General features: G+C 53.2%; 2 protein-coding genes across 3 annotated transcripts in view; one reads left to right on the top strand and one right to left on the bottom strand.

The window, feature by feature from the left end:
* Window positions 1-933: 933 nt before the first annotated feature.
* CHRNA2 (cholinergic receptor nicotinic alpha 2 subunit) lies at window positions 934-10028 on the top strand. 2 transcript variants are annotated; one of them, XM_062489585.1, is made up of 6 exons: window positions 934-1803; window positions 3887-4032; window positions 5170-5214; window positions 5330-5439; window positions 7730-8828; window positions 9903-10028. In XM_062489585.1, the coding sequence occupies exons 1-6, from the start codon at window positions 1707-1709 to the stop codon at window positions 10026-10028; spliced, it is 1623 nt and encodes a 540-aa protein (XP_062345569.1). In that variant the 5' UTR covers window positions 934-1706. The 2 variants fall into 2 exon arrangements, with proteins under 2 accessions (XP_062345569.1, XP_062345570.1); XM_062489586.1 differs by lacking the exon at window positions 934-1803 and having other exon boundaries at window positions 3536-3987.
* A 2772-nt stretch (window positions 10029-12800) lies between these two features.
* The window catches only part of PTK2B (protein tyrosine kinase 2 beta), a 38180-nt gene continuing 25644 nt past the window's right edge, over window positions 12801-25336 (bottom strand). Inside the window, 15 exon segments of the mRNA XM_062489583.1 lie at window positions 12801-13093; window positions 13206-13286; window positions 14808-14951; window positions 15891-15937; window positions 16134-16161; window positions 16470-16505; window positions 18329-18475; window positions 19867-19992; window positions 21171-21236; window positions 21333-21441; window positions 22002-22206; window positions 23233-23322; window positions 23412-23512; window positions 24259-24374; window positions 24479-24579. Of these exon segments, the coding sequence (XP_062345567.1) occupies window positions 12878-13093; window positions 13206-13286; window positions 14808-14951; window positions 15891-15937; window positions 16134-16161; window positions 16470-16505; window positions 18329-18475; window positions 19867-19992; window positions 21171-21236; window positions 21333-21441; window positions 22002-22206; window positions 23233-23322; window positions 23412-23512; window positions 24259-24374; window positions 24479-24579 (1613 nt within the window). The 3' untranslated portion in view covers window positions 12801-12877.

The following is a 25336-nucleotide window of genomic DNA, read 5'->3' as shown; positions in this document are numbered from 1 at the left end:
GATGGACAGGGCAGGAGAAGCCAAAGAAAAATCCTGGAAAAATCTTGGAAAAGTCATGGATAGACCCCGAGAGGGAGGAATTTTTTTTAGGGAATGGAGGGAGATGGACAGAGCAGGAAAAGCCAAAGAAAAATCCTGGGAAAACCTTGGAAAAACCTTGGAAAAGCTGCGGGAGGGAGGAATTTTTTCAGGAAATGGACAGAGATGTGGGATCAAGGAAAAAAACCTTGGCAAAACCTTGGAAAAGCTCCAGGAGGGAGGAATATTTTTTAGGGAATGGAGAGAGATGGACAGGGCAGGAAAAGCCAAAGAAAAATCCTGGAAAAACCTTGGAAAAACCTTGGAAAAGCTGCGGGAGGGAGGATTTTTTTCAGGGAATGGAGAGAGATGTGGGATCAAGGAAAAATCCTGGAAAAATCCTGGAAAATCTCCATGAGGGAGGAATTTTTTCAGGGGATGGAGAGGGATTTGGGATCAAGGAAAAATCCTGGAAAAATCGTGGAAAAATCCTGGAGAAGCTCCGGGAGGGAGGAATTTTTTTTTAGGGAATGGAGAGGGATGGACAGGGCAGGAGAAGCCAAAGAAAAATCCTGGAAAAATCTTGGAAAAGTCATGGATAGGCCCCGAGAGGGAGGAATTTTTTCAGGGAATGGAGAGAGATGTTGGATAAAGGAAAAATCCTGGAAAAGCTCCGGGAGGGAGGAATTTTTTTCAGGGAATGGAGAGGGATGGACAGGGCAGGAAAAGCCAAAGAAAAATCCTGGGAAAATCTTGGAAAAACCTTGGAAAAGCTCCGGGAGGGAGGATTTTTTTCAGGGAATGGAGAGAGATGTGGGATCAAGGAAAAATCCTGGAAAAATCCTGGAAAAATCCTGGAAAAGCTCCGGGAGGGAGGAAATTTTTTTAGGGAATGGAGAGGGATGCAGAGGGCAAGGAAAAGCCAAAGAAAAATCCTGGAAAAGCTCCGGGAAAAGCTTCTGGAGGGTGGAATTTTTTCAGGGGATGGAGAAGGATATGGAAGCCAGGAAAAATCCTGGAAAAACCTTGGAAAAATCTTGGAGAAACTCGGAGAGGGAGGAATTTTTTTTTAAGGAACGAAGGAGAAAACCTTGGAAAAGCCCCGGCAAAACCTTGGAAGATCCGGGAAGACTCAGTGTTATTTTATCCCTAAAAATTCCAGAGAGGAGATAAAACGTGGGAAAAATGGAATTCGGGGATCTGGGAATTCTCTTCCCATCCAAACCATTCCAGGATTCCCGGGAATATCCTGGAACAGGAATGCTGCTCCGAAGGGCGCGGCGTGTGGGGAAATCACCTTGGGAGCGGATTTTGGGAAGAGATTCCTCCTTTTTTTCTTTTTTTTTTTTTTTTTGGGAAGAGATTCCTCCTTTTCCAGGGCAGGGAATCCATGGATGGATGGATGGATGGATGGATGATCCCTGGCAAACCAGAAAATCCCTGGATTCGCCTCTTTTCCCAAAAATTTTTGGGAATTGCTGGGATCTGGAGAATCTTCGGGATGACCTCCGAGTCATATTCCAGGGACGTTCTCCGCTTTTTTTCCCGGGAATGAAATCCGGGATCGGTGACTCGGCTCCGTCCCAACCCAAATCCACGGAGATGCCACCAGAATTCCCAGGTTTCTGCTGAGCTTCCTTCCCACCATTTCCAGGGGGAATTTTCCGGCCGCTCCGAGGACGGGATCCATGGGGAACGGCGGCTCAGGGAGCGTGGGATGCTTTTCCCACGGGATTTTCCCGTTCCTCCTCCTCCTCCTCTGCTGCTTCCTCAGCTTCCAGGCGGGTAAGGACGGCTCTGATTTTCCCCAGAGTTCCTTAAATTCCAGCTCCAAGCCCCCTGCATTCCCACAGGAATCCTACGGGGAGAAAAATTCGGGAAGAGGGAGGGGAGCTGCGAATTCCCAGTTTCCAGGCTTCATTTCCTTGCGTATCCTTGCCCCAAAAAAATTTTGGAGTTTGGGGAACTCCTCGGGGTCATTCCTCAGGGAATTTCCCCAAAATGTGGGAACATTTTCCCAAAATGTGGGAATTCTAGGGGAAAAAAAAAAAAAACAAACAAACGGGATTTGGGTTCCGTTTTCCATCAACGTTCCGTGAGCTGGGCACCCGAAACGCCCAAGGCTGATTTTATTTGGAATACATTTTAAATTTTTTTTTTTTTTTTTTTTTTTTTGGGAATTCATCCGAATTCCTGGCTAAAATCCGACGCCAGGGAATCTCCGATGGTGGGAAAAGCTTGGATAGGGTTTGGGATAAGTTGTGGAGCCTCATTCCCATCCTGATTCCCGGGAAAAGCTGCCTGGACCACGAGTGTCGGGCTGCGCAGAGCCCTCGCTCCCTGGATCCCTTTTCCATCAGTTTTCCATCCTTTAATCCCTCCCTCCAGCCCTTTCCCATCCCTTTCCCATCCCCTTTCCATCCCTTTATCCCTCTCTCCATCCCCTTTCCATCCCTTTCCCATCCCTTTCCCATCCCTTTTCCATCCCTTTCCCAGCCCTTTCCCATCCTTTTATCCCTCTCTCCATCCCTTTTCCATTCCTTTTCCATCCCTTTTCCATCCCTTTCCCATTCCTTTTCCATCCCTTTTCCATCCCTTTCCCAGCCCTTTCCCATCTCTCCCTGGATCCTTTTTCCATCCCTTTATCCCTCCCTTCAGCCCTTTCCCGTATCCCTTTTCTGCCCCTTTATCCCCCTCTCCATCCCTTTTCCAACTCTTTTCTGTCCCTCCTTCGCTCCCTTTTCCATCCCTCCATCCATCCCTTTTCCCTCAATTTTCCATACCTGCATCCCTCTGTCCATCCCATTCCCGTCCCTCTGTCCATCCCATTCCTGTCCCTCTGTCCATCCCATTCCCGTCCCTCTGTCCATCCCATTCCCGTCCCTCTGTCCATCCCATTCCCGTCCCTGTGTCCATCCCATTCCCGTCCCTCTGTCCATCCCATTCCTGTCCCTCTGTCCATCCCATTCCTGTCCCTCTGTCCATCCCATTCCCGTCCCTCTGTCCATCCCATTCCCGTCCCTGTGTCCATCCCATTCCCGTCCCTCTGTCCATCCCATTCCTGTCCCTCTGTCCATCCCATTCCCGTCCCTCTGTCCATCCCATTCCCGTCCCTCTGTCCATCCCATTCCCGTCCCTCTGTCCATCCCATTCCTGTCCCTCTGTCCATCCCATTCCCGTCCCTCTGTCCATCCCATTCCCGTCCCTGTGTCCATCCCATTCCTGTCCCTCTGTCCATCCCATTCCCGTCCCTTCCTGGATCCCTTTTCCATCACTGTATCCTTCCCTCCATCCCTTTTCCATCCTTTTCCCATCCCTGTATCCCTCTGTCCACCCCATTTCCACCCCTTTTCCACCCTTTTCCCACCCCATTTCCACCCCTTTTCCATCCCTTTCCCACCCCTTTCCCATCCCATTTCTATCCCTTTCCCACCCCATTTCCACCCCTTTTCCATCCCTTTCCCACCCCTTTCCCACTCCTTTTCCATCCCTTTTCCATCCCTTTCCCACCCCTTTCCCCATCCCATTCCCATCCCTCTGTCCATCCCTTTTCCCATCCCTGCCTCCCTCCCCTCTCTCCCGGAGATTTATGGATCCCTGCAGTGAGCTGCAGCAGCCGAGGCCACCGAGGATTTTAAGGACAAAATCCCTTCCCAATCCCAAAATCCCGGGAACACCCTCTGGGGAAAAAAAAAAAAAAAAAACAAAAAAAACCAGCAGAAAACAACCCAAATAAACCCCCCCCAAAAACCTCATCCATCCCTCTCCGAGCCAAACCAGTGGCACCAGTAAGGGCAGCTTGGGAGGGACTGGGAGATGGATCTGGGAGGGGGTGAACTCCCGAATTCCCGAATAATTCCTGGCACAGCCGCCGGCCAGCGCCGGAGCCACGCGGAGGACCGGCTCTTCAAGCGCCTTTTTTCGGGATACAACCGCTGGTCCCGGCCCGTTCCCAACACTTCCGATGTGGTCATCGTCCGCTTCGGGCTCTCCATCGCCCAGCTCATCGACGTGGTGCGTAATTCCCAGAATTCCGCATCCCAGCCCTGCTCTCACCGGGATGGTGGAATGGGGGGAGGTTGGATTCAAGGAATTCCGGAATGGTTTGGGTGGGAAAGGACTTTAAGGATTGTCCCGATTCAATCCCTGCACTTCCCGCTGTCCCAGGGTGATCCAGCCTTTCCTTGGATGGTCCCAGGGATTCTCTGGGAATTGCAGCCCAGCCGGGAATTCCTTCCCAAATCCCAAATCCCAAGCTCCCCTTTCCCAGTGGAAGCCATTCCCTGGCTCCTGGCCCTCCAGCCCTTTCCCAAATCCCAGCTCTCCTTTCCCTCGGGAAAAGGCTCCGAGGATTCCCTGGATCCTTCCCTGATCCAGCTGCACATTCCCAGCTCTCCCAGCCTGGCATTGGATCCATCCCCATCCCGACTCCTCTCCAGGAAGGAATTTTGCGATCCAGGGGCTTCACTGGGAATTCAGGACTCCAGGAAGGGTCTCCCTTCTGCTTTCCATTCTTGAATTCCATGAAGATCCTTCGGGATGGATGCTGAGTGTCCTGGATCCCAGAATGGTTTGGGATGGGATCCATGGACCTTCAATCCCATCCCAAGGACGCTCGCCATGATCCCAGGGTGATCCAAATCTGCCCTTGGATGCTGCCAGGGATCCAGGGATTCTCTGGGAATTCCTTCCTTCCTTCCTTCCTTCCTTCCTTCCTTCCTTCCTTCCTTCCTTCCTTCCTTCCTTCCTTCCTTCCTTCCTTCCTTCCTCCCTCCCTCCCTCCCTCCCTCCCTCCCTTCCCTTTTATCCCTATATCCCTCTATCCCATATTCCTTTATCCCCTATCCCTATATCCCTTTAAACCCCTATCCAATATCCCTCTATCCCATCTCCCCCTATCCCATATCTCTCTACCCCTTTTCCCCCCTTTTCCCATATCCCTTATCCCTTCATCCCTCTATCCCATGTCCCTTTACCCGCCATCCCTCCCTCCCCTTTCCCGCTCCCTGACCATCCCTTCCCTGCCAAAAGCAATTCCCTGCTGCCCTCTGCTGACCACAAATCCCAGGAAAACTCCTCCCGGTGCAAGCTGGAATTTTCGGGACAATCCCCCGGGATCTCCCGGCTCATCTCTCTTTCCCACCATCCCAGGATGAGAAGAACCAGATGATGACCACCAACGTCTGGCTGAAGCAGGTAGGAGCTGTTCCCGATCCGGGAATGCCATCTGGGAATGGCATTTGGGAATGTCCCTCCCTGCCCGGGGTGTTTTGGGGACATCTCCGTGGATCCGCTCTGCGTATCCCGGCAGGAATGGAGCGACTACAAACTGCGCTGGGATCCGGCCGAGTACGACAACGTCACGTCCATCCGCGTGCCCTCCGAGATGATCTGGATCCCGGATATCGTCCTCTACAACAAGTGAGACCTGGAAGAGAACTCCAGGGAGAGCTGGGAAGTGCCTGAATCCCTTCCCTAATTCCCTTCCCATCCCATCATCCCATTACCCCATTACCCCATTATCCCATTACCCCATTATCCCATTATCCCATTATCCCATTATCCCATTATCCCATTATCCCATTACCCCATTACCCCATTACCCCATTATCCCATTATCCCATTATCCCATTATCCCATTACCCCATTATCCCATTACCCCATTACCCCATTATCCCATTACCCCATTACCCCATTATCCCATTATCCCATTACCCCATTATCCCATTATCCCATTATCCCATTACCCCATTACCCCATTATCCCATTATCCCATTACCCCATTACCCCATTACCCCATTATCCCATTATCCCATTACCCCATTACCCCATTACCCCATTACCCCATTATCCCATTACCCCATTATCCCATTATCCCATTATCCCATTACCCCATTACCCCATTATCCCATTACCCCATTATCCCATTACCCCATTACCCCATTATCCCATTACCCCATTATCCCATTATCCCATTATCCCATTATCCCATTATCCCATTACCCCATTACCCCATTACCCCATTATCCCATTACCCCATTACCCCATTATCCCATTATCCCATTATCCCATTACCCCATTATCCCATTACCCCATTACCCCATTATCCCATTACCCCATTACCCCATTATCCCATTACCCCATTACCCCATTACCCCATTACCCCATTATCCCATTATCCCATTATCCCATTACCCCATTATCCCATTATCCCATTACCCCATTACCCCATTATCCCATTACCCCATTATCCCATTATCCCAGTACCCCATTACCCCATTACCCCATTATCCCATTATCCCATTATCCCATTACCCCATTACCCCATTATCCCATTATCCCATTACCCCATTACCCCATTATCCCATTATCCCATTATCGCATTATCCCATTACCCCATTACCCCATTATCCCATTACCCCATTACCCCATTATCCCATTACCCCATTACCCCATTATCCCATTACCCCATTATCCCATTATCCCATTATCCCATTACCCCATTACCCCATTATCCCATTATCCCATTACCCCATTACCCCATTACCCCATTACCCCATTACCCCATTACCCCATTATCCCATTATCCCATTACCCCATTATCCCATTACCCCATTACCCCATTACCCCATTACCCCATTATCCCATTATCCCATTACCCCATTACCCCATTACCCCATTACCCCATTATCCCATTATCCCATTATCCCATTACCCCATTACCCCATTATCCCATTATCCCATTACCCCATTATCCCATTACCCCATTATCCCATTACCCCATTACCCCATTACCCCATTATCCCATTATCCCATTACCCCATTACCCCATTATCCCATTACCCCATTATCCCATTATCCCATTATCCCGTTACCCCATTACCCCATTACCCCATTATCCCATTATCCCGTTACCCCATTACCCCATTACCCCATTACCCCATTACCCCATTACCCCATTATCCCATTATCCCATTACCCCATTACCCCATTACCGCATTACCCCATTACCCCATTATCCCATTACCCCATTATCCCATTACCCCATTATCCCATTACCCCATTACCCCATTATCCCATTATCCCATTACCCCATTATCCCATTATCCCATTACCCCATTATCCCATTATCCCATTATCCCGTTACCCCATTACCCCATTACCCCATTATCCCATTATCCCATTACCCCATTACCCCATTACCCCATTACCCCATTACCCCATTATCCCATTATCCCATTACCCCATTATCCCATTACCCCATTACCCCATTACCCCATTACCCCATTATCCCATTATCCCATTACCCCATTACCCCATTACCCCATTACCCCATTACCCCATTATCCCATTACCCCATTACCCCATTACCCCATTACCCCATTATCCCATTACCCCATTATCCCATTATCCCATTACCCCATTACCCCATTACCCCATTATCCCATTATCCCATTACCCCATTACCCCATTATCCCATTATCCCATTACCCCATTATCCCATTATCCCATTACCCCATTACCCCATTACCCCATTACCCCATTACCCCATTATCCCATTACCCCATTACCCCATTACCCCATTACCCCATTATCCCATTATCCCGTTACCCCATTACCCCATTACCCCATTATCCCATTATCCCGTTACCCCATTACCCCATTACACCCTGCCGTGACCATTCCCCATTTTTCTTTTTCCCTTTCCCAGCGCCGACGGCGAGTTCGCGGTGACCCACATGACCAAGGCCCACCTATTCTGGGACGGCACCGTCAAGTGGGTCCCTCCGGCCATCTACAAGAGCTCCTGCAGCATCGACGTCACCTTCTTCCCCTTCGACCAGCAGAACTGCAAGATGAAGTTCGGCTCCTGGACCTACGACAAGGCCAAGATCGACCTGGAGAACATGGACCAGCACGTGGACCTCAAGGACTACTGGGAGAGCGGCGAGTGGGCCATCATCAACGCCATCAGCACCTACACCTCCAAAAAGTACGACTGCTGCACGGAGATCTACCCGGACATCACCTTCTACTTCGTCATCCGGCGCCTCCCGCTCTTCTACACCATCAACCTCATCATCCCGTGCCTGCTCATCTCCTGCCTCACCGTCCTGGTTTTTTATCTCCCCTCGGACTGTGGGGAGAAGATCACGCTCTGCATCTCCGTGCTTCTGTCGCTCACCGTTTTCCTGCTGCTCATCACCGAGATCATCCCGTCCACCTCGCTGGTCATCCCGCTGATCGGCGAGTACCTGCTCTTCACCATGATCTTCGTCACGCTCTCCATCATCATCACCGTCTTCGTGCTCAACGTGCACCACCGCTCGCCCAGCACCCACACCATGCCGTGCTGGGTCCGGAGTTTTTTCCTGGATCTCATCCCGCGCTGGTTGTTCATGAGGAGGCCGCCGGCGTTGCCGACGCCCCCCGAGGGGACGGGGGGACAGTACGACCACCCCGGGGCGCGGCTCAGCACGTCGCGGTGCTGGCTGGAGACCGACGTGGATGACAAGTGGGAGGAGGAAGAGGAGGAGGAGGAGGAAGAGGAGGAGGAGGAAGAGGAGAAGACCTATCCCGGACATCCCGTGGAATCCCAGGAAAGCCGGTTCCACTACGGGAAGGCATCCAGGGGCTCGGCGTCACGCGGATCGTCCAAGGGGAAGGAGGAGGAGGAAGAAGGGGAGGAGAAGGAGGATGAGGAGGAAGGCTCGGAGCAGGGCCTGGCGCTGTCTCCCAGGATTCTGAAGGCCCTGGAAGGCGTGCAGTACATCGCGGATCACCTGCGGGCCGAGGACGCCGACTTCTCCGTGAGTTCTGGGATCCACCGCTGGGGCTGGAGATCCCAAAATTGGGAAGGGAGGTTCTGGGATGCATGCATGGGACTGAAGATCCTAAAATTGGAAGGGGCAGTTCTGGGATCCACTGCTGGGGCTGGAGATCCCAAAATTGGGAAGGGAGGTTCTGGGATGCATGCATGGGACTGAAGATCCTAAAATTGGAAAAGGCAGTACTGGGATCCACCGCTGGGGCTGAAGTTTCCAAAACTGGGAAGGGCAGTTCTGGGATCTGTGGACGGTTCCCAAGGATCCCAAAACTGGGAATGGTCAGTTCTGGGATCAAGACTTGATTCCTGAGATCCCAAAATTGGGAAGGGCGGTTCTGGGATCCACCAGTGGGGCTGGAAATCCCATAATTGGGAAAGGCAGTTTTGGGATCCACCGCTGGGGCTGAAGTTTCCAAAACTGGGAAGGGCAGTTCTGGGATCTGTGGACGGTTCCCAAGGATCCCAAAACTGGGAATGGTCAGTTCTGAGATCTAGGTTTGATTCCTGAAGATCCCAAAACTGGGAATGGTCAGTTCTGAGATCCAGGTTTGATTCCTGAAATTCCCCAAACTGGGAATGGTCAGTTCTGGGATCAAAGTTTGATTCCTGAGAGCCCAAAATTGCGAATGGCAGTTCTGGGATCAAGGTTTGGTTCCCAAGGACCCAAACCCAGGGAGAAGATCCATGATCCATCTCTCACCTCCAGGGAGATTCCCAGTCTGCAGGGCCAGTCCAGGGCTCCTTCGGGAACTTTGGAGATCCCTCTCCCACCCTTTGGCACCTGGCTCAGAGACCACATTCCTGCTTTTCCCAAAGTTTGGAAAATCCCCTCCCCCCCCCAAAAAAAAAAGTTTGGGATCAGCTCCACCCTGGAGACCTCCACCCCCCACCCCAGGATTTCTCAGAAAACTCCAAAGTTTCCCGAGAGTTGTGACGTCTCCTCATCCTGAGGCAACCAGCAGATTCCCGGGAAGCTCCGGGTGGTCTCCCCATCCCATGGGATTTCCCGGGAAAGGGATTCCCAAGGGATTCACGGCCCCTTTTTCCCCACCGGCAGGTGAAGGAAGACTGGAAATACGTGGCCATGGTGATCGACCGGATCTTCCTCTGGATGTTCATCATCGTCTGCCTGCTGGGCACCGTGGGGCTCTTCCTGCCGCCCTACCTGGCCGGGATGATCTAGGATTGGGCTGGGATGCGGCGGGAACGGCGGGAACGGTGGTGGCCGCATCCCGCCGGATATTGCGGGGGGAGTGTGGAGCTGTGGAGAAGCTGGGATGGGAATGGAGGGTGGGAGGGGGACTGGGGGGCACATGGATGTGTGCGTGGATGATGCGGGATATGAATGTGATCCTGTGGTTCCATGGTCCCAGGATCCCAGGAAATTGTGGGGATAGGGATAATGCTGTGGATGGGGCGTGTAGAAGGGACGTGGACATGATCCCGTAATCCTGTGATCCCATAACCCAGTGATCCCACCATCCCGTAATCCCAGGAGGTCGTGGGACAGGGATAACAGTTTGGATTGTCCGTGCAGAAGGGACAGGGACGTGATCCCATAATCCCACCATCCCGTAATCCCAGAAAGTTGTGGGACAGGGATAACACTTCGGATTGTCCATGCAGGAGGAACACGGGCAGGATCCCATAATCCTGTGATCCTATAATCCCACAATCCCATGATTCCATAATCCCATGATCCCACAGTCCTGTGATTCCATAATCCCATGATCCCACAATCCCATGATCCCACAATCCCATGATCCCAGGAGTCTGCGGGACAGGAATAACATTTTGGATTGCCCATGCGGAAGAGACACGGACATGATCCCAAAAATCCCATGATCCCAGAAGGTTGTGGGACAGCAGTAAAGTTTTGGATGGTCCATGGAGAAGGGACACGGACAGGATCCCACAGTCCTATGATCCCATGATATTGGGCATGATCCCATAATCCCAAAATCCCAAGAGGTCCTGGGACAGGAATAACACTTAGTCCCAGTGCAGAAGGGTTATGATCCTATGGTCCCACGATCCCATAATCCCAGGAGTCCGTGGGACAGGGATAACACTTCGGATTGTCTGTGCGGAAGGGACACAGACATGATCCCATAATCCTGTGATCCCACCTGGAGAGTGCCCACAGATCCCGGGATCTCCAGGGCTGGAACAGCAGGAATCTGCACTCCTGGATCCATCCCAATCCTTCCCATCCCACCTCAGATCCCAAATTTCCTGGCTCTGATTCCTGCTGCAATCCATCCTTTCATTCCCAACTTCCATAAATCCTCCAGGCCCCTCAGAACACCTGCTCCCTTTTTCCAACACTCAGAGAAATTCCAGGGCTTTTTCCTGGTTCGTTTTCCCTCCTGGAAGCTTTGAGGGAACACTTTGTGCTTTCCGGAGTGAAACCAGCCGGAATTAACGGGGCCGCGGGAGGACAGGCACATCCCGAGGGTGTCCCTGCCGCTTCCGGAACCTCCGGAGCTGGCAGACGGATCAGGCGCAGGGACACGTGGTGGGAGCATCCAACCCGGATCCAGGAGCTCCTGGATATCCAGGAGAGGGATCCCCTGGGAAGGTCACGGCCGGCTCGGTCGGAGCCGCAGCGCTCCAGGAGGCTGGGTTTTACCAGGCACCGGTAAAATCTGGGAATGACGGAATTGGTGAGGTTGGGAAAGGTCTTGGAGAGGGAGTCCAGCCGTTCTAAGGGCACCCCTGATCCGTGTCCCACCAAATCCACAGGGATTTGAATCCATCCAGGAATGGGCACTCCACCCCTGCCCTGGGCTGGAAAACCTTTTCCAGGCTGGAATTATTCCCGATATTCCATAAACCTCCCCTGGCACAGCTGGAGGCCGTTCCCTCTCATCCCGTCCCTCATCTCCTTTGAGCAGATCCCAATCCCACCCTCCTGGCAGGGAATTCCAGAGGGAGAAGCTCCTGTCGGATCCTCCTTTTTCTTCTTTTCTTTTTTTTTCTTTTTATTTTCCCAGGATGAGTTTTCCCAGGTGCTCCAGTCCCTTCCCAGCTCCATTCCCTTCCCTGGACATGCTCCAACCCCTCCAAATCCCTGGAATGAGGGGCCACCATCCCAAGCTCTGAGGTGACCCCAAATGTGGCCTTGACCTCTCCACCCTTTTTTGGGGAAGCCCCACTTTGGGATAGCGGGAACACTCATCCCATTCCAAGGGCAAGGAATCTGTTCCCACCATCCCAAGGAATCTCCGACCATCCCAACCATTCCTCTTTCCAAGGAAATTCCAGGGGATTTGCCATGGTGGGGTGGGGGGGATGACAGGAAGGACATTCCACGGCAGGATTTGGCGCACGGTTTATCTCAGCTGGAATAAACTGGGAAAACTGTGGGAAAAACGCTGGGGAAAAGCCCGAAACCGCCCGGTTCCCAACCGGAAGCACAAACCCGACGGAGCCGCGGTTTTTTGCCAGCAACTTTTACACAACACTCGGGAAAAAAACACATCTGGAAGAGGTTTTCCAGGTTTGTGTCCCGTCCCCCCCCCTTAAAGGCCGCGATCCGTGGGGAGGGGGGGATCCATCCCTTCCCGAATTCCGTAGGCTCCGGAAGCGGCTCCCGCTCGCCGTCGTTAAATAAAGTCTTCTGTACAATGTGCAAGGAAACAAAAAAACCCCAAAACAACGCCGACGGTTCCCTCCAGACACCGTTCCCACGGGAATTCCAGCTCCCCCCACCTCCCAAAAAAAAAATCCAAAATCCGTGCCCTCGGCTCCCGGCACGCTCCAGATCCCTGTCCTGCCGTGCCGCCCGCGGCCATCCGCGCTCCATGGATCCATGGATGCGGCAGCATTCCCAGCCAGAAAGCCGCCGAGCCGGAGAGATCTTCACCCTACCCCAACCCTCCTTTTTCCAGGGAAAAGACCATCGGATTCTTCCCATCTTCCGAAGAGCAACACAGAGACACGAGGAGCGGGAAGACAGGGAGAGCGGGAAGGGGAAAATAAAACCATGGAAAAGCCGACTCTTCCCGGATCGTTCCGGAATCCCTTCCCTCATTCCGAGAGCGGCTTGGCCAGGTTGACCTGGAGCTTGGCCTGGTCTACGGCGTCCAGGAGGTTCTTGGCATCCACGGCCAGGGCGTGGGAAGCCGTCAGCATCTGCCGCTGGAATTCCGAGCTCAGGGAAGTGCCGGAATTCTGCTGCGCCAGGCGCATCTTGCTGATGAGGTTGGCCAAGTCCTTGTTGAGCAGCTTCTGGGTGCCCTCGATCTGGGAGGGGGGGATTTTTGTTGTTGTTGGGGTTTTTTTTGGGAATTTAGGCTGGGATTCTGGCGGGAATGTCACCCCACACCACCCTCATTCCCGATGTTCCCACTCCTACCTCGGTGCGGGAAGAGGACGGAAGGCTGGGAAGGATCTCGTCGACGCTCCCGATGAGCTTCCGCAGGGAAAGGCCAATGTTCTGTGGGAAAAGGGTTGGGATGGATCCGGGGATGGATCTAGGGATGGATCCAAGGATGGATGGAGGGATGGATCCAGGGATGGATGGAGGGATGCATGCAGGGATGGATCCAAGGATGGATGGAGGGATGGGTGTGGGGATGGATGCAGGGATGGAACCAAGGATGGATTCAAGGAGGCATCTGGGGATGAATCCAGGGATGGATCCAGGGACGGGGCCAAGAATGGATCCAAGGATGGATCCTGGGAAGGAGCTGGGAATTGACCCTGGGATGGATGCAGGGATGGAAGCAGGGATGGATCCAAGGATGGATTCAAGGAGGCATCTGGGGATGAATCCAGGGATGGATCCAGGGACGGGGCCAAGAATGGATCCATGGATGGATCCTGGGAAGGAGCTGGGAATTGACCCTGGGATGGATGCAGGGATGGAAGCAGGGATGGATCCAAGGATGGATCCTGGGAAGGAGCTGGGAATTGACCCTGGGATGGATGCAGGGATGGAAGCAGGGATGGATCTGGGGATGGATCCGGGAAAGGATCCCAGGATGGAACCAGGGGTGGACAAGGGGGTGGATCTGGGGATGGATGCGAGGATGGATCGGGGGATGGATCTGGGGAGGGTTCCTGGGAAGAATCTGTGGATGGATCATGGGATGGTTCATGGGATGGATCCAGAGAGGGCTCTGGGGATAGATCCAGGGATGGATTCAGGAGGGATCCGGCAATGGATTGGGGGATGGACTGGGGGAGGGATCCAGGGAAGGATCTGGGAGGGATTCGGAGAGGGATCGAGGGATGGAACCGAGGATTGATCCAGGGACGCATCTGGGGATGGATCCAGGTGAATTCTAGGTGGGAATAGTTTGGGTGGCTGAGGGGAGGATTCCGTTTGGGAGAAAGGAGTGGTGGGAGAATTCTCCAACTGTTGATCCAGGGATCCAAAGGAGGAGCAGGGAATGCTGGGATTGCTCCAAGGGAGGAGCTGGGAATGCTGGGATTGTTCCCACCATTGCTCCAAGGATCCAATGAAGCTGGGAATACTGGGATTGATCCAAGGATCCAAATGAGGAGCTGGGAATGCTGGGATTGCTCCAAGGGAGGAGCTGGGAATGCTGGGATTGTTCCCACCGTTGCTCCAAGGATCCAATGAAGCTGGGAATACTGGGATTGATCCAAGGGAGGAGCTGGGAATGCTGGGATTGATCCAAGGATCCAAATGAGGAGCTGGGAATGCTGGGATTGTTCCAAGAGAGGAGCTGGGAATGCTGGGATTGATCCAAGGATCCAAATGAGGAGCTGGGAATGCTGGGATTGTTCCAAGAGAGGAGCTGGGAATGCTGGGATTGCTCCCTCCATGGCTCCAAGGACCCAACAGATCAGCCGGAAATGTGGGAATCGCTCTCCCATGGACACAACCCCTTCCCAAGAAGGACACTCGCCCCTCAGGAGAGTGACTCCCACCTCCCTCTCCCGTTTCCAATGGAATTTCGTGGAATTCTGGGGCCGATCCCTTCCCTACCTTGACCACCAGGATGTATCCGTCGGGAGGCACCAGGCTGATCTCATTCTTCAGCCTCAGCACGGCCCGCACCAGATCCATGACATTCCCGTACACCGGATCATCCGTGCGGTCTAGGTTGGCCGTGGGAGCCGGCTGGATGGACTGCCAGGGAATTTAGGGATAACGAGGGATCAGATGGATTCCGGAAAAAAAAAAAAAGACAGGGAAAGATCCACACCAGTCCGTAGAGGTTGGGGTGTTGCCATCTCTGGAAGTGCCCCAGGAGAGGTTGGAGCAGACTGGGAGAGGGGAATTCCCTGCCCATGGAATGGGATTTAATTGGATTGGATCCCATCCCAAACCATTCCGGAACCCTGGGATCCAGGAAACTCAGGATCCATTCCAAGGGATTTTTATGGAATTCGGGGATGGAAAAGCAGAAGGGAGACCCTTCCTGGAGTCCCGAATTCCCAGGGAAGTCCCTGGATCCCGAAATTCCTTCCTGGAGAGGAGTCGGGACGGGGATGGATCCAATGCCAGGCTGGGAGAGCTGGGAATGTGCAGCTGGATCAGGGAAGGATCCAGGGAATCCTCGGAGCCTTTTCCCGAGGGAAAGGAGAGCTGGGATTTGGGAAAGGGCTGGAGGGCCAGGAGCCAGGGAATGGCTTCCACTGGGAAAGGGGAGCTTGGGATTTGGGATCTTGGGAAGGAATTCCTGGCTGGGCTGGAATTCCCAGAGAATCCCTGGATCCCTGGCAATGTCCGAGGGTGGTTCTGGATCATCCTGGGATCGTGGGAAGTGTCCCTGGGATGGGATTGAAGGTCCATGGATCCCATCCCAAATCATTCCAGGATTCTGGGATCCAGGACGCTCAGGATCCATCCCGAGGGAATTTTTATGGAATTCAGGGATGGAAAAGGGAAGGGAGACCCTTGTGGGAGAGGGGCTGGATCCAATGCCAGGCTGGGAGAGCTGGGAATAGAGGAAATTCCCTGGGAAAGGGGGAAATGGGATTTGGGAAGGCATTCCTGGCAGGAAAATTCCCATCCCGTGGATTCCGGCGGTGGAAAAGGAGGATCCGGAGCCATCCCAGGCCTTACCTGAGCCCCGAGTCTCGGAGGCTTCTGGGGGGGCCCCGTGAATTGCGCTGCACCAGGAGCGAGGGAAAGGAAGGAAAAGTCATCCCAGGGAAACACGGGAATGCTGCAGAATCCCGGGATTTGTGGCACGTCCCCTCCCCAACCTCCCCAACCCATCCCAACTTCCCACAGAACCCCAAAGTCCCAAGATAAGCAACCCGGGAAACATTCCCGAGGTTCCAATTGGGAATTCCAGGAACTCACTGTAATCTGTCTCCTTCTCCGGGAGCAGCTGTAGGGGAAGGGGAAATAAAAATCGGGAATTAGAGACCACAAATCTGGGAATGGAGGGAGGGGAGAGCCAGGAAACGTCGCCCATTCCCTCCCAGAATGTCATGAAGGATCCTGGGATCCAAAAATCCCGTTTTCTGGATAATTTTTCCCCAAAAAATAAATAAATTAGGAAATAAATGTTTATCAGCCAGCTGTGGGAAAGGGGATGAGGAGATCCAAATATTCCCAAAAGAAAAAAAATTTTAAAAAAGGCGGGTGGATCCCAAAACCGGCCTGGATTTTCCAGGAATCTCTGGGATCACTCACCGGAGGAATGTTGTTGTTCAGGAAAACCTTGGGATCCTGGAAAAGAGGGGAAAAGGTGGAGTAAGGCGTGGGAAAAGGGGAAAAAAGGGGAAAAGGGAAAGAAAGGGGAAAAAAGGGGGAAGGAGAAAGAAGGGGGGAAAAAAGGGGGGGAAGGGGGAAAAGGGGGGGGGGAAGGAAGAAAGGGGAGAAAGGGAAAGAAGAGGGAAAAAGGGAAAAAAGGGGGGAAAAGGGAGAAAGGGGGAAAGGGGGAAGAGGGAAAGGGGGAAAGGAAAAAAGAGGAAAAAAGGGGAGAAAGGGGGGAAAAGGGAAGAAAGGGAAAGGGGAAAAATGAGGAAAAAAGGGGGAAAGGGGAAAAAATGGGGGAATAATGAAGGAAAAAATGGGGAGTCGTGAAAATGGGGAGAAAGGGGAAAAGGGGAGGAAAAGGGAGAAAATGAGAAAAAGGGAAGAGAGGGAGGGAACAAAGGGAGGAAAAAGGGGAAAGGTGGGAAAAAGGGAAAAATGGGGAATAAAAAAGGAAAAAAGTGGGAAAAAAAGGTGAGAATAAGGGGAGAGAAAAGGGGAGAATGGGAGGGAAAGAGGGAAAGGGAAGAATGAGGTGATAAAGGGGGAAAGTTTTGGAAAAATAGGGAAAATTGGGGAAAATGTAGGAAAAGGGGAATAAAGGGGAAACAGGGGGAAATGAGGAAAAAGAAATGGATTTTCCTCATTTCTGGGATAGCTGTGGAACATTTCCCAGCGGGATGAGATCCAGAAATGTGGGATGGGATGGGATGGGATGGGATGGGATGGGATGGGATGGGATGGGATGGGATGGGATGGGATGGAATTCCCAGAGAATCCCTGAATCCCTGGCAGTGTCCAAGGAAATCCCAGAGCACCCTGGGATGGCGGCGTTGGGATGGGATGGGATTGAAGGTCCATGGATCCCATCCCAAACCATTCCAGGATTCTGGGATCCAGGACACTCAGGATCTATCCCAAGGGATTTTTATGGAATTTGGGGAAGGAAAAGGGAAGGGAGACCCTTCCTGGAGTCCTGAATTCCCAGGGAAGCCCCTGGATCCCGAAATTCCTTCCTGGAGAGGAGTCGGGATGGGGATGGATCCAATGCCCGGCTGGGAGAGCTGGGAATGTGCAGCTGGATCAGGGAAGGATCCAGGGAATCCTCGGAGCCTTTTCCCGAGGGAAAGGAGAGCTGGGATTTGGGAAAGGGCTGGAGGGCCAGGAGCCAGGGAATGGCTTCCACTGGGAAAGGGGAGCTTGGGATTTGGGATCTTGGGAAGGAATTCCTGGCTGGGCTGGAATTCCCAGAGAATCCCTGGATCCCTGGCAGTGTCCAAGGGTGGTTTTGGATCACCCTGGGATTGTGGGAAGTGTCCCTGGGATGGGATTGAAGGTCCATGAATCCCATCCCAAACCATTTTGGGATTCTGGGATCCGGGATGCTCAGGATCCATCCCGAGGGATTTCTATGGAATGGGGATGGAAAAGGGAAGGGAGACCCTTCCTGGAGTCCCGAATTCCCAGGAAAGTCCCAAAATTCCTTCCTGGAGAGGAGTCGGGATGGGGCTGGATCCAATGCCCGGCTGAGAGAGCTGGGAATGGAGGGAATTCCCTGGGAAAAAGGGGAGGAATTTGGGAAAGAATTCCCAGCTGGGAGGATGGAAGGTGTGGAGGAGGGCGAGGAGGGGCTGGTCTGAAATTCCCAGAGAATTCCTGGCATCACCCAGGAAAAGCTTCTGGAATCACGGGGTTTGGACCGGGACGCGACTTCAACATCCACAGAGAATCCCATCCCAGCTCATTCCAGGATCCCCAGATTCCCAAGGATTTTGGGATTCCCCGGGATCACTCACCAGACTCTTCACCTCCTCCCGCAGCCAGCGATCGTCCTCCAGCATCTCCTTCTGCTGCCGCTCCATGGCCTGCTCCACCCGGAGCCGCTCCAGCTCCAGCAGCTGCTGAGCCTCTTCCCGGCTCCGGGGCCGCTGGAAATCTTCCTCCTGCATTCCCGGAAAATGTGGGAGAGGGGTCAGGAAGAGGCAGAATTCCAAAAGTTCCAGAGAGGGGTTTCTGGTGTGGGTGTGTCAAGAGGGATGTAGGAGAGAGGGAGGTGTGGGAGAGAGTGGTGGGAAGCTGGGGGAAATTGGGATAAAGGGGGGAAAATTGGGATAAAGGGGGGAAAGGGGAAAAGCTGGAATAGGATGTGAAGGGGGGGAAAGGGAGGAAAAAGGGGGAAAATTGGGAAAAGGGTGAAAAGGAGGTGAAAATGGGAGAAAACTTGGGAAAAGGGGGCAAAGGAGGGCAAAAGGGAAGAAAGGGGGGAAGGAAAAAAGGAGGAAAAAGTGGGAAAAGAAGGGAAAAGTCGGGAAAAGGGGGGGAAAGGGGGGAAAAAAGGGAAAAGGGGAAATAAAATGTGGGGAAAAAAAGGAAAAGGGGAGAAAAAAGGGGGGAAAAGGGGAATAGAAGGCGAAAGGGGGAAAAGTGGGAAATGGGGCAAAGGGGGATAGGGGAGAAAAAAAGGGGGATGGAGATAAAAGGGGGAAAATTTGGGATAAAGGAGAAAAAGAAGGGAAAAGAGAAAAACGGGAAAAGGAAAGAAGTGCTACTGGGAGGTGAAAGGGGGGAAAAGGGAGAGGAGGAGGGGAAAAAAGATAGGAAGGGGGAAAAAGGGGGAAAAAGAGGGAAAAAGAGGGAAAAAAGGAGGAATAAAGAGGAATAAAGAGGGGAAAAGAGGGAGAAAGAGGAATAAAGAGGGGAAAATGAGGGAAAAAGAGGGGAAAAAGAGGGAAAAAGAGGAATAAAGAGGGGAAAATGAGGGAAAAAGAGGAATAAAGAGGGGAAAATGAGGGAAAAAGAGGAATAAAGAGGGGAAAATGAGGGGAAAATGAGGGAAAAATGGAAATTGGATTTCCAGCAAGGAGAGGCAGCCACATCTCCCAGCACCACATTCCAGCACCGCAGCATTCCCGGCATTCCCAGCTCGGTGCATCCCAATTCCCAGAAGAAACGTTGGGATTACACCCGCGGAGCTGCAGCTGGAAAATTGCCCAACTCTGGAATTTCAGGCGGGATCCCAATCCCGGAATTCCCGAGGAGCAGCCGCCGCGCGTTCCGCGTTCATTTTTTTGGGAACGCTCATCCCGCAAAATCCAGGATACACAGGGATGGGGGAGAAACCACACATGGGGACATCCCAAAGATTGATCTTTCCATCGGGAATGGGATTTGACCTTCCCACAGCATCCAACGGATCCAACACGAAGCCAGAAGCAGCGGGAAGCAGCAGCGGGAAGCAGCAGCGGGAAGCGGATCCCGAGAGGATTTTTTGAGGATTTTTTTTTTGGGGAAGGTCCCTCCGGATGGCGAATCCCGGCGGGAATTCTGGGCTTACCCTCATGCTGTGGCGCTTGAAGACATTGTGCCGGCTGGGAGGCGGAGTGCGCCGGGAATTTGCCGGGCTCTGGTACTCGGCCGGACTGGCGAGGGTGGGAGAGCTGGCACAGAGCCCCTCCGGAACCTGGGAATTCGGAAATGGCGCGGGAGCGGCGGCGGGAGCGAGAGAAGCCCACGGAAAGGGGTTAGCGCAGACACACGGATGGAGCGGGAGCGCGGGAAGAGCGGGAATTGCGCCGGGAGCTGGATGGGGATTGGGTCTAGCCCTAAAAACCAGCTTGGAAAATTTGGGTGTTTCCAGACTCCAAAGAGCTCGTCCCAAAAAAAAAAATCGGGAATGGCTGAGGCAGCTGGGAGGGCTCAGCCTGGAGGAATCCCCTCTGGAATTCCCTGCCTGGAATGATCGGGACGTGCTCCCAGGGAATTCAGGGATGGGATGAGGGAACGGCCTCCAGCTGTTGGGATATCGGGAATAATTCCAGCCTGGAAAATCCATCCAGCCATGGCACAGTGGTGGAGGAATCCCCATTCCTGGATGGATTCAAATCCATGAGGATTTGGGGGGACATGGATGTGCAGCTGGATCAGGGAAGGATCCAGGGAATCCTCGGAGCCTTTTCCCGAGGGAAAGGAGAGCTGGGATTTGGGAAAGGGCTGGAGGGCCAGGAGGCAGGGAATGGCTTCCACTGGGAAAGGGGAGCTTGGGATTTGGGATCTTGGGAAGGAATTCCCGGCTGGGCTGGAATTCCCAGAGAATCCCTGGATCCCTGGCAGTGTCCAAGGAAATCCCAGAGCACCCTGGGATGGCGGGGTTGGGATGGGATGGGATTGAAGGTCCATGGATCCCATCCCAAACCATTCCGGGATTCTGGGATCCAGGACACTCAGGATCAATCCCAAGGGTTTTTTATGGAATTCGGGGATGGAAAAGAGAAGGGAGACCCTTCCTGGAGTCCCGAATTCCCAGTGAAGCCCCTGGATCCTGAAATTCCTTCCTGGAGAGGAGTTGGGATGGATCCAATGCCAGGCTGGGAGAGCTGGGCATGGAGGGATTTGGGAAACGGAATTTGGGAAAGAATTCCTCGGGGGGGGGGGGGGGAGGAACGACACAGATCAGAGATGGGAATGGTTGGACTCCAAGATCTCCAAGAGCTTTTCCAACCTCAACAACTCCGGGATTCCCCAACGGACAAAACCCGGAGCGTCCCTCTGGAATAGCGACGTCGAGCGCCTCAGATCCCAAAATCCATGAGATTCCCTCCCATCCTCACCCCCATGCTCAGATCCCGGTGGGATTCTCACCTGGAATTGCAGCTTGGGAGCCAGGAGGTTATTCTGGGATGGCGGCTTGTACATGGGCCTGCTGGGCTGTGGGGGGAAAATGGGAAAAGGTGGGAATTCCTCTGGATCCGATCCAGGAAACCCCACCTGGATATCCCACGGAGGGTTCTGGCCCTTCCCAACCTTCGGAGGCGGCTCCTGGAATGCCGGCGGCTCCAGGATTTTGGGAGGCCGGTGCCGGTTGTTCCTCTCCTGCTCCTTGGCCAGCTCCTTCTCCATCAGGTAAATGTCACTGCGGGGAGGGGACATGGAATGGGACAATCCCGGGAATTCCCACACCCCAGAGAGTTGGGATGGAAAACATGAGGGAGGAGGGAGGGATGGGAGAGGGGGGACACCAGAATTCCCATTTCCCAGTGAAATGCGGCAGCAGAATTTCCTGCAGTTCTCTTTCCCAGGAAGTGAAGTTCTTCCATCCCATCCCCTTCCAAAGGGTCTCCGATGCTTCTCCAAGCCCAGACTTTTCCATAAAAACTCCCAATCTGAAACTTTTCCCAACTTTCCTCCCACACATTCTGACCGCTCATTCAATGGATTCTCCAGAATTCCCAGCTCACCTCAGGCTGCAGAGCAACTCCTGGAATTTGGGCCTGGAGAAGCCTTGGAGACCCTTTGGAATGGGAATGTTTTGCTTCCTGGGAAATCTTCTCCAAATTGTCTCCAAAGGGTCTCCGATGCTTCACCAAGCCCAGACTTTTCCATAAAAACTCCCGATCCGAAGCTTTTCCCACCTCTTCCCCAACATTCCCACCAATCCATCCCTCCATGGATCCTCCAGAATTCCCAGCTCACCTCAGGCTGCAAACCAGCTCTTGGAATTTGGGCCTTTCCCCAGGATCGTAATCCCAGCAGCGCGTCATGAGGGTGTAGAGGACAGGCGGGCACAGGTCGGGCTTGGGAAGCCGATCCCCCTTTTCCAGGACTCCGATCACATCCTTGTTTTCCAGCCAGAAGAACGGCTGCTTTCCATAGCTCAGGATCTCCCACATGCACACGGCTGCGGGAGCAACCGGGACAACTTCAAACCATGGGAATTCCTGGGAATCAGCCCCTTCCCGTTTTTTTTGGTGGTTTTTTTTGTGTGGTCGTGTTTTTTGGAATTGGTGATTCTGGAGCAGGAAGCGCAGAGGGGATGGATATCGGGATTTTAGGGATGGGTGGAGAGGAAGGGGATGGAGATTTGGAGCGGGGAGAGTTTAACTCATCCCAAAACTTCCCTAAAATCCCAGGATGAGGAGGAGGAAGCACCTAACGATGGGTGAATGGAAGCCCTTCCCTAGGATGGCTTCTCCAAGGGAAAAAATTGGGATAATATTGATTTCCGGAGCGGGATTTGTCCTCGTGAGTGCCATGGGAAATGGATCAGTCCAGGAATTCTGCTCCATGCCACAGGAAGCGGAACAATCCCGGGATCCCGGACCATGCCATGGGAAATGGATGCATTCCAGGATCCCACTCTGAATCCCAGGATCCCACCCCACACCGTGGGAAGTGGATCAATCCCAGGATCCTGCTCCATGCCGTGGGAAATGGATCAATTGCAGGATCCCAATCGATGCCATGGGAATCGGGTGAATCCCAGGATCCCACCCCACACCATGGGAAGGGGATCAATCCCAGGATCCCAAACAATGCCATGGCATGCAGATCAATCCCAAGATCCCATTGTGAATCCAAGGATCCCATCCTGAATCCCAGGATCCCTCTCTATGTCACGGGAATTAGATCAATCCTAGGATCCCATCCTGAATCCCAAGACCCCTTTGTGAATCCCAGGATCCCGTTCTGAATCCCAGGATCCCTCTCTATGCCACAGGAACTGGATCGATCCCATGGGATCCCATCCTGAATCCCAGGATCCCATTGTGAATCCCAGGATCCCTCTCTATGCCAGAGGAACTGGATCAATCCCAGGATCCCAGTCTGAATCCCAGGATCCCGTTCTGAATCCCCGGATCCCTCTCTATGCCGTGGGAATTGGATGAGTCCCGGGATCCCGCTCCATCCCGATCCCAGCACACACCGAACATCCAGACGTCGCTGGCCGTGGTGAAGCGCCGGAAGTTGATGGATTCCGGTGACATCCACTTGATGGGCAGGCGGGTGACGGAAGCTGGAACGATCCAGGAATGCTCTAGATCTTCGCCCCCTTTCCCACCGTCCGGAGAAATCCATGGGATCCCCGATCCCACGGAATCCTACCTTTGTAATATTCCTCATCCTCGATGTAGCGGGAGAGGCCGAAGTCTCCCAGTTTAACACATTCCGGAGAGGCCACCAGGATGTTCCTGACGGCGATGTCCCTGCGGGGGACAGAAATCCATGGATTGGGAAAGGGGATGGGATAATAATGGGACGGCAATGGGATAACAATGGGATGACAATGGGATAACAATTGGATGATGGGACGATGATGGGATGATGATGGGACGATGCGATAATGGGATAGGATAGAATGATGGGATGAAGAAATGGGAAAACGGGATCTGATGGGATAATGGGATGGGAATGGGATGGGAGAGAATAATGGGATGGGATTAAAGGTATGGGATGATGGGGTAAGAGGGTAACGGGGTAATGAGGAGATGGGATGGGATGATGGGATGGGATGACGGGATGGGATAATGGGATGGCATAGTGGGATGGGATAATGGGATGGGATAATAGGATGGCATAATGGGATGGGATAATGGGATGGCATAATGGGATGGGATGGGATAATGGCATGGGATGATGGGATGGGATAATGGGATAATGGGATAATGGGATAATGGGATAATGGGATAATGGGATAATGGGATGGGATGGGATGGGATGGGATGGGATGGGATGGGATGGGATGGGACGGGATGGGACGGGATGGGAAGCAGACAGAAAAGCAGAACTCTCACCTGTCCAGCTCATCTTCCCAAACATTCCACAACCCCCTCCCCTTCCCTATACCCTCTCCCACTTCCCACCATCCCATCCCTCCGTGTTCCCTCCTCCTCCCACCCATCCTGGAATACTGACGGGCTCCGATCCCCATCCCAAATCCCGTTTCCCTCACCTATGGACACAGTTGATGGCCTCCAGGTAGGCCAGGGCCTTGCTGACCTGCAGGGCGTAGAGCACCAGGGTGGGCACGGCCAGGCCCAGCCGGTTCTGCTCCAGGTACTGCCCCAGCTGCAACCAATGGCACATTCCCGGCGGGATCAGCGCCCGGAACGCCGGCGGGAATGCCAGGAAGGGCTCGGGAATGGGGGGGGTGGGGGGGGTGGGAATCGCACCTCTCCGTAGGGATAGAGCTCCATGATGATCCAGGTGGGCTCCTCCTCGGCGATGCCAAGGAGCTTCACGATGTGGGGGTGGTCCAGCTTCTTCATCAGCACTGTTGGGGGGAATGGTGGAATTCCCACCTTGGAATGGCGGGATCCCAATCCCTGGGGGAATCCCAATCCCCTGGCCTGGAAAGGGATTCCACTCCAGGGGGAAAAGTCTAGGATTTCCCAAAGAGGTTGGAGCTCCTGGTTTTTAGGGATCGACGTGCTCCATCCAGGGATTCCCCCCTTCTAACAACCTCTTCCCATAATCCAGGAGTTTTTAGGATCATAACCCTGGTTTCTGGGCATGGAACAACTCCCTCTTCCTCCATCCTGAATTACAAAGGCCTCTTGTTCCCAAAAAAGCCACCGGGAGATGCCAGGACAAGGTTGTGCCATCCCCCACCCCGTGTGAGCCCTGAACAGGATCTTATCCCAAAAAAAAAAAAAAACCCAGCTGGACCCTCGAGATCCAAACAACACCCCAGCAGGACCCTAAGCATCCCAAAAAACCCAGCAGGACACTCAAGATCCCAAAAAAACCTCAGCAGGACAGTCAGGATCCCAAAAAATCCCAACAGGACCCTCAGGAGCCCCAAAAAACCCAGCAGGACCCTCAGCATCCCAAAAAAAAACCTCAGCAGGACAGTCAGGATCCCAAAAAATCCCAACAGGACCCTCGGGATCCCAAAAAACCTCAGCAGGATGCTCAGAATCCCAAAAAACCCCAGCAGGACACCCAGGATCACAAAAAATCCCAGCAGGACCCTCAGGATTCCAAAAAATCCTAAGATCCCCCAAGAATAGAAATCCCAGGATCCCAAA

The sequence above is a fragment of the Cinclus cinclus genome, chromosome 3 (genome assembly GCF_963662255.1).
Source record: "Cinclus cinclus chromosome 3, bCinCin1.1, whole genome shotgun sequence".
Classification (NCBI taxonomy): Eukaryota; Metazoa; Chordata; class Aves; order Passeriformes; family Cinclidae; genus Cinclus; species Cinclus cinclus.
The sequence above is the reverse complement of the archived record's forward strand: the minus strand, read 5'-3'. Positions and strand labels throughout refer to the sequence as shown.